This window comes from Pistacia vera, unplaced genomic scaffold (genome assembly GCF_008641045.1).
Source record: "Pistacia vera cultivar Batoury unplaced genomic scaffold, PisVer_v2 Contig536, whole genome shotgun sequence".
NCBI classification, from domain to species: domain Eukaryota; kingdom Viridiplantae; phylum Streptophyta; class Magnoliopsida; order Sapindales; family Anacardiaceae; genus Pistacia; species Pistacia vera.
This window is the reverse complement of record NW_022196375.1, coordinates 150,151-161,098: the sequence shown is the minus strand read 5'-3', so window position 1 is coordinate 161,098 and position 10,948 is coordinate 150,151. Positions and strand designations below refer to the sequence as shown.

Sequence of the window (10,948 nt, the reverse complement as noted above, 5' to 3'; positions counted from 1 at the left end):
TTAATTAGTCTTTTGATGTTGTTCTTGCTGATATGTTGAAGATAAAAGTAAAGGGAGTTTTGGTGTCTTTATTTGAGCAATATATAGTTTGTTTAAGGTGGTCTTTAGTGCGCAACCAAGTGAGCAATTTCGAGTTGCAATTCAGATTTATGTTCATGATGCAGGTCTTGACAATGAGGAGTTTATGAAGATTATGTATCAGGAGAAAAAGGCTAGAAAAAAGTTGTTCATTGCAAAACAGAGTTGGATAAATATTGAACGAACGATTATGAAGATGACAACAACAAGAGCCTTGATATCTTGCAATGGTGGAAGTTAAATCCGACAAGATATAGAGTTCTGTCTATGACACAATATGTATTGGCTATGCCTGTCTCTACAATTGCATTTGAGTCAGCTTTCAGTACGGGGGTCGTGTATTGGATCCACTTCGTAGCTCCCTCACTCCTAAGATGGTGGAAGCTCTTATTTATACACAGGATTGGATTCGGGCTTCGCTTGTATCATTCATCATAGAGGAGAGCTTATATGAATTAACAAAAATTGAGTCTAGTAAAATTTTTCCTTTACTTACAATGTTTTGGTTATGTATTTGTTGACTTTGTTGAATATATTTTGGAAATATAATTTTTCTAACGTGCTTGTCCAATTTTTTGTAGAATTTTCGTGTTTCAGATTGGAAAACACTCGTCCTGATCTGGATGATTGAACGATAATCCAATATATGAGGTATATTACTTTCAATTTATGTAAGTTAATAAGTCCAATATATGAGGTTTGTTTTTGTTGATTTAAAGCTGATTTAAAACTGAAGTTTTGTTCTGTTAGTTATTGTCTCTACTTGCAGCATAATTACCTCTATGATGGTTTGTTCCTTTGCTTTAATTATGTTCTGATCTAATTAATTATCGTTCCTTTACTTTTAAATATGGTTGTGGACATAATTAACTCATGAATGTGCTTTTTTTAAACTGATGCGAGTACTCATAATTAACTGATATAACTTCTTTTGTTCATAACATAATTTTTTGTTTTTTATTGTCTTGCGAGGCTTGGCTCGGCAGTTGGCATGCCTGCATCATTTGGTCATTATTCAAGCGATAAACAAGCATAGAAAGATTTGGATACTGAACGTTATTGTTGTTGTTAACATATATTTCTTTTATTGTTGTTGTTAACATATATTACTGATTGTGGTTGACTGCTTGTGTTGTGTCAATGTGCCTACACCGATTTCTTCCATTTGATTTTAACCTCTTTAGTCTTTCCCTTATATTTTGTGGAATAGCATTGACAATGGCAGATTTGGGAGTGTCATTTTTGAGGAATTGCATTGCAATGTCAGATTTAGTTGTCATTTTCAAGAATAAGAATTGGCGGTGGCAGGCAGCAGACTTAGTTTTGTCATTGTGAGGAACTGCTTGATTTAGTGTCATTTTTAATTTTTGATCTTGCACATTTGTATGGTTTAGGCTTCCTTTCATTATTTTTAATTATTATACTACATGGTTCAGATTTTTGATCATGTATTGCCGCAAATTTTGTATTACAAAACCAAATTTGAAAAAGAAAACAATAGCAAATCAGGACTTCAACTCAATTAAGGAGTGTTTTAAATAAAACCGGTTCAAAACCCGTGAACAAGATTGCAAACCGAAAATCTGGATCAGCTATAAACCGGTTTAAGCAATATTTCGGACTGGTTTCGATTTGCAATATTGCTTAAGCCGGAAACCGATTCGGTTTGAAAATGCCCTCATCCGGTTCGGTTAACCGGTTGTTTGCAGCCCTAGTGCCTCTTCAACGTTTAAGGAACAAAATTTAAAGACACCAACTTCTTGAAACAATACAAAACATGATTGAGACTTCTCATGCTATTGGAAGATAAGGGACATATTTAATAATTCGAATAGACCAAAATGGTTGATTGTTTGAAGTGCTTTTCACTCATTACAACCAAAAACGAAACAATGAATAATACCAATCCAAAACAAATATACCAACAATTTTACTTACAGACGATCTTGAAAAATAATGGTGGAACAGTTTTCAAGATGCAAGCACAATTCATCATTTTCCCATTCTAATCCATCCCACCAACTCTTCTCTGCCTTTATCATCACATCTTTGAGTTTGGAATCAATACCAATCTTCTTCAAGTTTGGGCAACGGTAGAAGCTGATATACTCAAATAGCGGCCAAGGACCTCTGCATATGTTAACCAATGCAGGTAGATAGTGAAGTGTTAACTTCTTCAAACTGGGAAGTACAACAGAATCAGAATGTGTTGGCTCCTCCTCGACTATGATTTGTTCAATGCCTCGACAATCTTCGATAACCAATTCCTCTAATTTACAAAGATATTGAATCATTGAGCTTCTAAAGACGTACTCCAACTTCGGACATCCATGCAGTGACAAAATTCTTAACTGAGCAAAGCTTCCTTCTGGTAGAATCCCCTCCCAAATAGATGTTAAATTCCACAAGCGATGGATACTTAAGGTCTCCAGGAGTGGAAATGCAGCATTAGTATCTTCCTCCACTTCATCCACACGCACAACCGTTTTAATCCTGGGGCATTCACATATTAGGCAAAACTTCAACCCATTGACATTACTTAACCCAAAGTTTGAAAGGCTCTCGATGTCAAGATGATTATCCAAATAGAAAGCAGTACTGCGAGCTAATATTTGTAGAACTTCATCAGGTTTCTTCTCACCATTCACAAATCTCAAACATTGGCGCTGTTGATTATAATCGAAATCCAAAAAATCTGGGATATGAGAGGAAATGTCTTTGACCTCACGACCAACCACGAATTTGAACTCCATTAAGAGTTTATTTTTCCATGGGTCACTTGCTGTGAGGAATTCTTGGACATGCTCAATTTCTGGGAAATGAAAGCAAAGAGAACTCAACTTTTTCAACTTGCAGACCTCAGTTTTGATGTATTTCACATCCTCATGCCACCGTGCATCTCCTGGATACAAAACAATACATAGAGTCTCCAAATTGAACAACTTCGATATAATGCCACACGAAATCAATTGGCGTGGCAATTTAACATACTCGCCATCATCGATAGACCCATAAAATGGCACTTCCAAACGTCTTAAGAATTCCAATTCACCGTGTTCATCAGGTAATTTGTCAATTTCAGTGCCTTGGAGATCAAGCACCTCGAGACGAACAAGGAATCCAACTTCAGAGGGAAGCATAAACAGACATTTACAATCCTGTAGGATGAGGATTAGGAGCTTTTCTAGCTTAACAAGTGTCTCAGGCAAGGACTGTATTCTAGTCCCAGATAGATTCAACACTTCAAGAGAAGTCATGTAGTTAAAAAAGGATGGCGGTATCACTCTCAAAAAACAGTTTCTTTGTAGGAACAATGTCAAAAGCTCAGGACAATTTGGTTCCTCAGGAAGAGTGCATAACTCATTATCACTCAAAAGCACCATTTTAGCATGTTTCCACTCTTCCTCCGACGGTGGTTCTGCTAGACCTGCGCCAGTTCTCAACAAAAATTGATTACCTTCAGGTACACATAAGGATGTGGATGGCGAACTACTTCCAGAATTAAATAGTTCCATTGATCTTGAATAAGCACTCAACAAAAATTGATCACCTACTCTCAACGGAAACTTGCTATCTTTTTGCACTGAAGATAAGATCCCCAATGCTAAATCTCTGATTAAATCATGCATTTTAATGGATTTTCCACCTTCTGTAACTTGTAACAGAGAAGCACTAACTAGAACATCAACTATATAGCGACCCCTTTTTTTTGCATCAGCTTGAGCAACACCAGTAACTAAACCTTCTTTGATACAATATTCTATGAAGTTAAAAATATTAACATCTTGATCTTCTGGAAACAAAGCACAATGAAGGAAACAACTCTTTACATCATGCTCCTTGAGTTGGTCAAAGCTGAATTTCAATCGTTGGATGACATCTTCAGTTTGACATCCATTAGAAGTTCTAGATAATGAGAATTTAATTGATGCATCCCTCCACTTGGAAACATCATTCTCCTCTGCTAGGGCCCTTCCAGTAACAATAATCAGCAGGGGCAAACCACCACAGCCCTTAACTATAGTTTCAGCAAAGGACTGGATATCCGAGGATCGAATGATTCTACCCACGTGTTCATAAAACAGTTCTCTAGCTTCCTTCTCAGAGACAGTTTTTATTTCAACCACCTTAAACTCATTCTTGTCATGACCAGAATCAAGTTTTCTGAATGCCATTATTATCTTGCAGCGATTTTCGGAATTGGAATCAGGAATACCCACGGCCCCTAAATCTATCTGTTCCCAAAGATCATCCAGAATTAACAAAAACTTCCTCACTTTTAGAACCCCTAATAATCTTTCTGCAACTTGAGAATCAGTTTCAGAATATTCACGAGACAATGATAACTGTCTTAAAACTTGGTTTTGAATCTTTGTTGTGCTCCAATATCTTGATACAGTAACCAAAATAGTTGCATCAAACATACGTTTTGTGTTGGGGTGATTGATCAAGGCTTTCAGCACTGTAGTCTTTCCAACACCAGCAGTTCCAAGAACAACAATTTTTGTAGTTCCATTATTCATGTGGCTGAAAATCTTCCGCACAGTTGTCTTAACTGATTTCTTGGCACATAAACCTGATTTTTGTAACAATCGATCTTCAGTGGGGATTTTATATCTTTTTGTAGAAAAAGCTGTCCACAATCCTGATATCTTGGTCCAGAATCCTGATTTCTTGGCAGAAAAATCCTTTTCAAATGGCACCACACCTTCTGCCACCATAGGAATCTGAATTTCATGTTCATTAATGACAGGCAGGGCCTCTGCAGTTTGTACTCTCTCACTCTGAATCTCCAAGTGGCCTGACGTAGCAGAACTTGTCTTATCTTTACTTCCGGGAGTTGAAGTCGTCCCTGCAGCTTCCGGTGCTTCAAGAGAAACAAACTGAATTTCAGATTCATGGGCCGGTAATGTATCTATTTGTGGAGGAAAGGGCCCCATATCTTCTTCCAATAATCCTTTGAACTTTGTTGGTGAAGGTGCTTTCAATTCTCGCAGGGCAACTTCCCAATCAGATAAACGACTCTTGTTCCTTAATGCTTTTGCTGTAGTACAAATGGCATGAGGCAAACCACCACATTTCTTGCATACATCTTGTGGCAAAGAATTCAATCCATGGGTTGGAATTACACCACCTACACAAGAAGCTAGGATTATACTAATTGCATTCTAGCTACTATCTTATCGGACTATTTTATAAATAAAACCATCAACTTTTCTGTTTTTTAAATATCTAAGTAACATTACTCATTGTTATTTTTCTTGTCACTCCTCATCTCTAAAATCATAGAAATACAGTTTTTATTGAAAAGAGAAATAAGCTGATGAGAAATGAGGAAATGTAACATAAGCTGCCAAGTCAATTCTAATTACTGTAATTTAGGCTGAAAATAACGGCAGTTACAACAAGCACTATAATTATGCAAAATTACGTAACAAAAATTAAAACGGAAAAAAAACAGAAAAAAAAAGGGTAAGTATATTTCAGTCTTAATAAGTTAGGTCCGGTTGAGTCGGAAAGTAATGTTTGGGTCTATAACTGCCGTTTAACGAATTTTTTGTATTGCTCAAGAATAATGATAAGAAGTCTAAAATGCCCCCATTTTGTCTTATATAAAATTAACTTAAAAAATTAAGAAAATAACAATAAGCCCCTGAAATTTCGGTTAATAGCTCAACCCCAGAAAATAACAATTATTCCCTGTTGACAGACAGCCGTTATAAAATTTCTGTTAAACTAGAGGAGTGAAGGGTAGAGCAGTATTTACACAATCTATTAGTTAAGATAAAAAATTATTCCAAACCCATTCACTATTCTTACCGCCACACCCCCAACCCATTCCCATGAATCCCATATCTCTCCCTCAAGCAAGAGGCAGCAAATCTTTTTTTTTTTTTTTTTGGCCGCCTCACCTTCAACCCCCAACAGCGACGCCTTGGGTGGTTTTTTTATGTATCGATTTGGGCTAGGGAGCTTGTTTTAAACCTGGATGGTGGTGTTGTGGTCTGCTGAAGTTGATTTGATTGGCGATCTGGTTTTGTTGTGGCTGATGTGGTGGTGGTGGTTCTTTAAGGGATGGTGGGCTGTGGTGTGGGTGCAATGGAAAATGTGCTGCACTTTGCGTGTTGTGGTGGTGCGCTGGAGGCCAATGGGGTGCGGCAATGGTTGTCATCTGGTTTGCTGAGGTTGTTGTGGTGGTGTTCTAAAGGGTGCGCTGTGGTGTCGGTGCAATAGCGATGGCTGCGGTGGGGATAAAATGGAGGGTGGGCGGTGGTGTGGGTACATAGCGAGGGCTGTGGTGGGGATACAATGGAAGAGATGGCAACCTTTTCCTTTTTCTTTCACTTTTTTTCCTCAGATTTCTTAAAATAAATATATATATATATGGTTTTGGGATGATTGGAAATTTGCTGATTATAATTATAAGGCTGCGGCTGTTAATGGTGGCGGTGTGGGTTTAAGAAGTGGCAGCAGTGTGTATTGAAGGTTGTGATTTTTTAAGAGATGGTAGTGAAGAGGCAGTAGTGATGTTTTGACCTTTGGGTATGGAAGGTTGTTTTGAAAATATTTCATGTTATCAAATTAAAATGAAAAACCTTTTTGCTAGAAGAGAGAAGACTATCTTATGAATTTTACCTGCCATTTTCTTGAATAGGCTCCAAGCTTCTTCTTCATTTAAAATGTCCATCCCAAAATTATTTGTGCAACCTATCTTCTCCAACACATTGACATTTCTGGCTGTCATCAATATTTTACTTCTCCCACGATCAGCTCCGTAAGGAATTCCTACGGTCTTCAAATCCAAAATATTATCCACTATTAAAAGGATATTCTTCTCCTTCATTCTTGAATATAACTTATTTGCTCTTTCACTTTCACCTTCCCTCTCATTTTCAAATTTAAGACCTAACTTGTTTGCAATTGCTCTTTGAATTTCTTTTGTATCCAAAGTTTCTGTCACCTACAAGACAAAACAAAAATATAAAACCTTATATAGAAGCCTAAAGTCTAATTAATATCATCAAATAAAATTAATTATATAAATTATAATTATCACACTAAATAAAAAATTAAAATAACACTCCTAATATAACAAAATGAAACCTCTTTAATTAGTTCAAACATTACCTCTACAAAAACAATCCCCTCGAATAGCTTATCCTTCTCGGCCTGCCTCCCAACTTCCTGCACAAGAGTGGTCTTCCCAAGACCACCCACCCCATAAACACCGATCATGTAGATATTCTCATCTTTTAATGCATCCCATACATCTTTCACAGTGGAGTTTCTTGATTCGAAAGCCAAATAATCTTCATTAGATCTAAGCCATATCTCCTTGTGAATAGTAGGATGGGAAACTTTCTTGAAATTTTTTTCTTGCTGCAGGAGTGGACCAATATGATCCACCATTAATTCGGATGCTGCCTTGCTATTTTGGTAGCGCGTCTTCCTGTCAGTGCCAATTGAACTTTGGTTTTCAATCAACTCCTGTGCTTTAACAATGATAGAGTCAACATCCTCTAGCCACTTCTTCACATCCTCTTCAATCTCTTCCACATTGTTTCTAGCCTCCTCAACCTTACGCTGCACTTTAAGTCTTGCATTCTTCAGCTTCAAAACATCATCTCGGAGCTTGTCAAAGTTCGTCTCGTAGTTGGATAGTAGAGTAGTTGAATAGGAAACGTTATCGAATCTTTCTTCTTGCTGCAGGAGTGGACCAATATCAGCCACCATTAAATCGGATGCTGCCTTGCTATTTTGGTAGCGGGACTTGTGGTCAGTGCCAATTGAACTTTGGTTCTCAATCAGCTCCTCTGCTTTAGCGACGATAGAATCAACATCCTCTACCCACTTCTTCACATCCTCTTCAATCTCTTCCCCCTTGATTTTAGCTTCCTCAACCTTACGCTCCACTTTGAGTCTTGCATTCTTCAGCTTCAAAACATCATCTCGGAGCTTGTCAAAATTCGTCTCGTAGTTGGATAGTACAGTAGTTGAATAGGAAACTTCATCGAATCTTTCTTCTTGCTGCAGGAGTGGACCAATATGATCCACCATTAATTCGGATGCTGCCTTGCTATTTTGGTAGCGGGTCTTGCGGTCAGTACCAATTGAACTTTGGTTCTCAATCAGCTCCACTGCTTTAGCGATGATAGAATCAACATCCTCTACCCACTTCTTCACATCCTCTTCAATCTCTTCCCCCTTGATTTTAGCCTCCTCAACCTTACGCTCCACTTTGAGTCTTGCATGCATCAGCTTCAAAACATCATCTCGGATCTTGTCAAAGTTCGTCTCGTATTTGGATTGTTGAATACTTGAATAGGAAACTTCATCGAATCTTTCTTTTTGCTGCAGGAGTGGACCAATATCATCCCGCTTTAATTTGAATGCCTTCTTGTTATGTTTGTAGCTGTTGATGCAGTTGGGGCGCAATCCCTTGAAACGTCGACTGTTTTCTTCTTTCTCTTGAATCAACCTCTCTGCTTCATTAATGGAATTGTTCACCTTAGTCTGCCACTCCTTAACGCTCTGTTTGATCTCTTCCCCGTTTATTTCAGCAGCAGTAACCTTAACCTGCACGTCGTCTCTTGTATTCTTCAGCATCATAACTTCCGTTTCGAGATTTTTTAAATTAGTATTGTAGTTGTGCAAGTACTTAAATTGACCAATCGGAGCAGCCAGGCACTTGCCCACTTGGAGAACAGCACTCACCACACTCGCAATACTCTCAACGGCGGCAAGTTCAGCCATTTTCAAACTTCTTTTTTCCTTCTTCACTTCTTCTCAGGTTTGAAAAATACAGAAAATAAAACAAGTGCAAACTCAAATAACAGAACAAGAGCGAGGGAAAATGCTGAAATGTTTTTTTTTTTTAAAAGAAATAAGGAAAAGGGGAAAAATAGAAGAAAATAACACAGAGAAAGTAACAAGGCGACTGCAAACTGAAATAAAGTTAGGTGAAATAAAGAAGATCTTTTTGTTCTTTTTTCTAAACGAAAAATAAGAATATGGGAAAGGATTCTTTTTGGGTAAACAAGAAATAAGGGCACAGGAGAGGAGTGCAAAATCAAGCGATCTGGTTTCAGAGTAAAAGTATATTTAGTGGTATCTGGAGGGGTGAGAGAGGTTTCTGAGTGTGAGTGTTGTTGAGTGATTTCTGAAAGATTGAGAGAGAAGAAAACTGAAGAAGTAGAGAGAATACAGTGAACATCAACCCATTTTCCTTTAACCCATTTTCCTTTAAGGATAATGCTATACTTATCGACGGGTGTGCATCGAATTTGTGCACTGAATTACATGACATAATATTGAGCGTTGATTTATTATTAGTTAATATTAATCAATGATCAAGATTTTGCCACGTCATTTGATGTACAAATTCAATGTAAACTTTCGATAACCCTATCATTAAGTCCAAATGTTAAAGGAGGAAGAAAACAAAAGACCAAGAAATTAAATATTATCATAATTTCCTTGATTGACCACATATTAAATAATTTAGGGTTTACGGAGTAAACCAGAAATATGAGAATGCGAGAGCAGAAAAAAATCAGGGGATCTAGTTTGAGTCTGGAAATATGAGAATGCGAGAGCACCCAACCCTAGTTTCTCATTAATTAAAAAAAAAAAAAGTAATATTATGGTTACTCACGAACTTACTAACCATTTTATTAAAATTATATATCACACACATATTATGCTTATGTTACTCATATTATGTTTTATATTTAGAAAAATTAGTAAGATGGTTAGTAAGTTCGTGAGTAAGCATAACATTATTGTAAAAAAAAATTGGTACTGAGAGGTTTGAAAATGATAAATACCTGTTTTTGTCCAAATCCGTTAATAAAATCTATTTAAAGATAATAATAATTTTATATCCAACCAAAAAATAAACTTTAATATTCACTATTAATTTTAAATTAATCCATAAACCTCTATTTTTTTTAATCCTATTTCTTTATTTCTTTTTTCTCTTCTCTCTCTTATCCTTCTTCTTCATCTCTCCCTTCACTTTCTTTCCTTTCTTCTCCATCTTTTCCTTCCTCCCCTTCTCTTTTTTCCTTTTCTTCTCCCTCTTTATTATAATTAATTCCAATTCTCCTTAATAAATTTGTGTTAAATTAAATAAAACTAACCCTGTATCTTTATCACGCTAAAAAACCGCCGCATTTCATCTTGTTCAATTCTCCACTGCTACAGACACCGGCGAAAATTCTATTTCTACTGGAAGCCAGGTCAAGCGGCATTGGTGTTTCTTGCTAAGGACATCACAAGCCACAGAGACACCGTCACCAGTGGCACTGATTCTAGCACTCTCCATCACAAGCGGCTGGTAAGCAAATTTATTCTACTCGACTTTAAACTATATTTTAAGAATGAATGCTTTCTATAATCGTGATTTGATATTTGTGTTTTAGAACGGAATCTTCGTTCAACTCAATTAAAAAACTGAAGAGGGAAAAAAAGGGTTCATGCCTAACGACCAAAGGGAAAAGAGAGAGAAGAAAAGGAAAAAGAGAAGGGAAGAAAGGAAAGAAAGAGAAGGGAGAGATGAAGAAGAATGATAAGAGAAAGAAGAGGCGTAGAAGAGATGAGATGCAAAGAGAGAAGAGAAAAAGGAAATAAAGAAATAGGATAAAAAAAAAAAATTGGGGATTTATGCCTAGCGACCAAAGGGAAAAAATGGAGAAGAAAAGGAAAAAAGAGAAGAGAAGGGAAAAGATGGAGAAGAAAGGAAAGAAAGAGAAGGGAGAGATGAAGAAGAAGGATAAAGGAGAGAAGAGAAAAAAGAAATAGGATAAAAAAATTAAGGGTTTATGTGTTAGAGCATTCGATGATCAGTTGAGAGAATCAAGGAAATCAG

General features: G+C 36.8%; 1 protein-coding gene across 1 annotated transcript; it reads right to left on the bottom strand.

Annotated features, from left to right (window-relative positions):
- Nucleotides 1–1,959: 1,959 nt before the first annotated feature.
- Nucleotides 1,960–4,720, bottom strand: LOC116107412 (disease resistance protein At4g27190-like). Its single transcript, XM_031393689.1, has one exon. It carries the CDS (start codon nt 4,599–4,601, stop codon nt 2,013–2,015), a length of 2,589 nt encoding a protein of 862 aa, XP_031249549.1. The 5' UTR covers nt 4,602–4,720; the 3' UTR covers nt 1,960–2,012.
- Between the last annotated feature and the right edge of the window lie 6,228 nt (nt 4,721–10,948).

Excerpts from the sequence above, each read along its gene's own strand:
- LOC116107412 (XM_031393689.1), bottom strand. The coding sequence starts at position 4,601 with ATGAATAATGGAACTACAAAAATTGTTGTTCTTGGAACTGCTGGTGTT.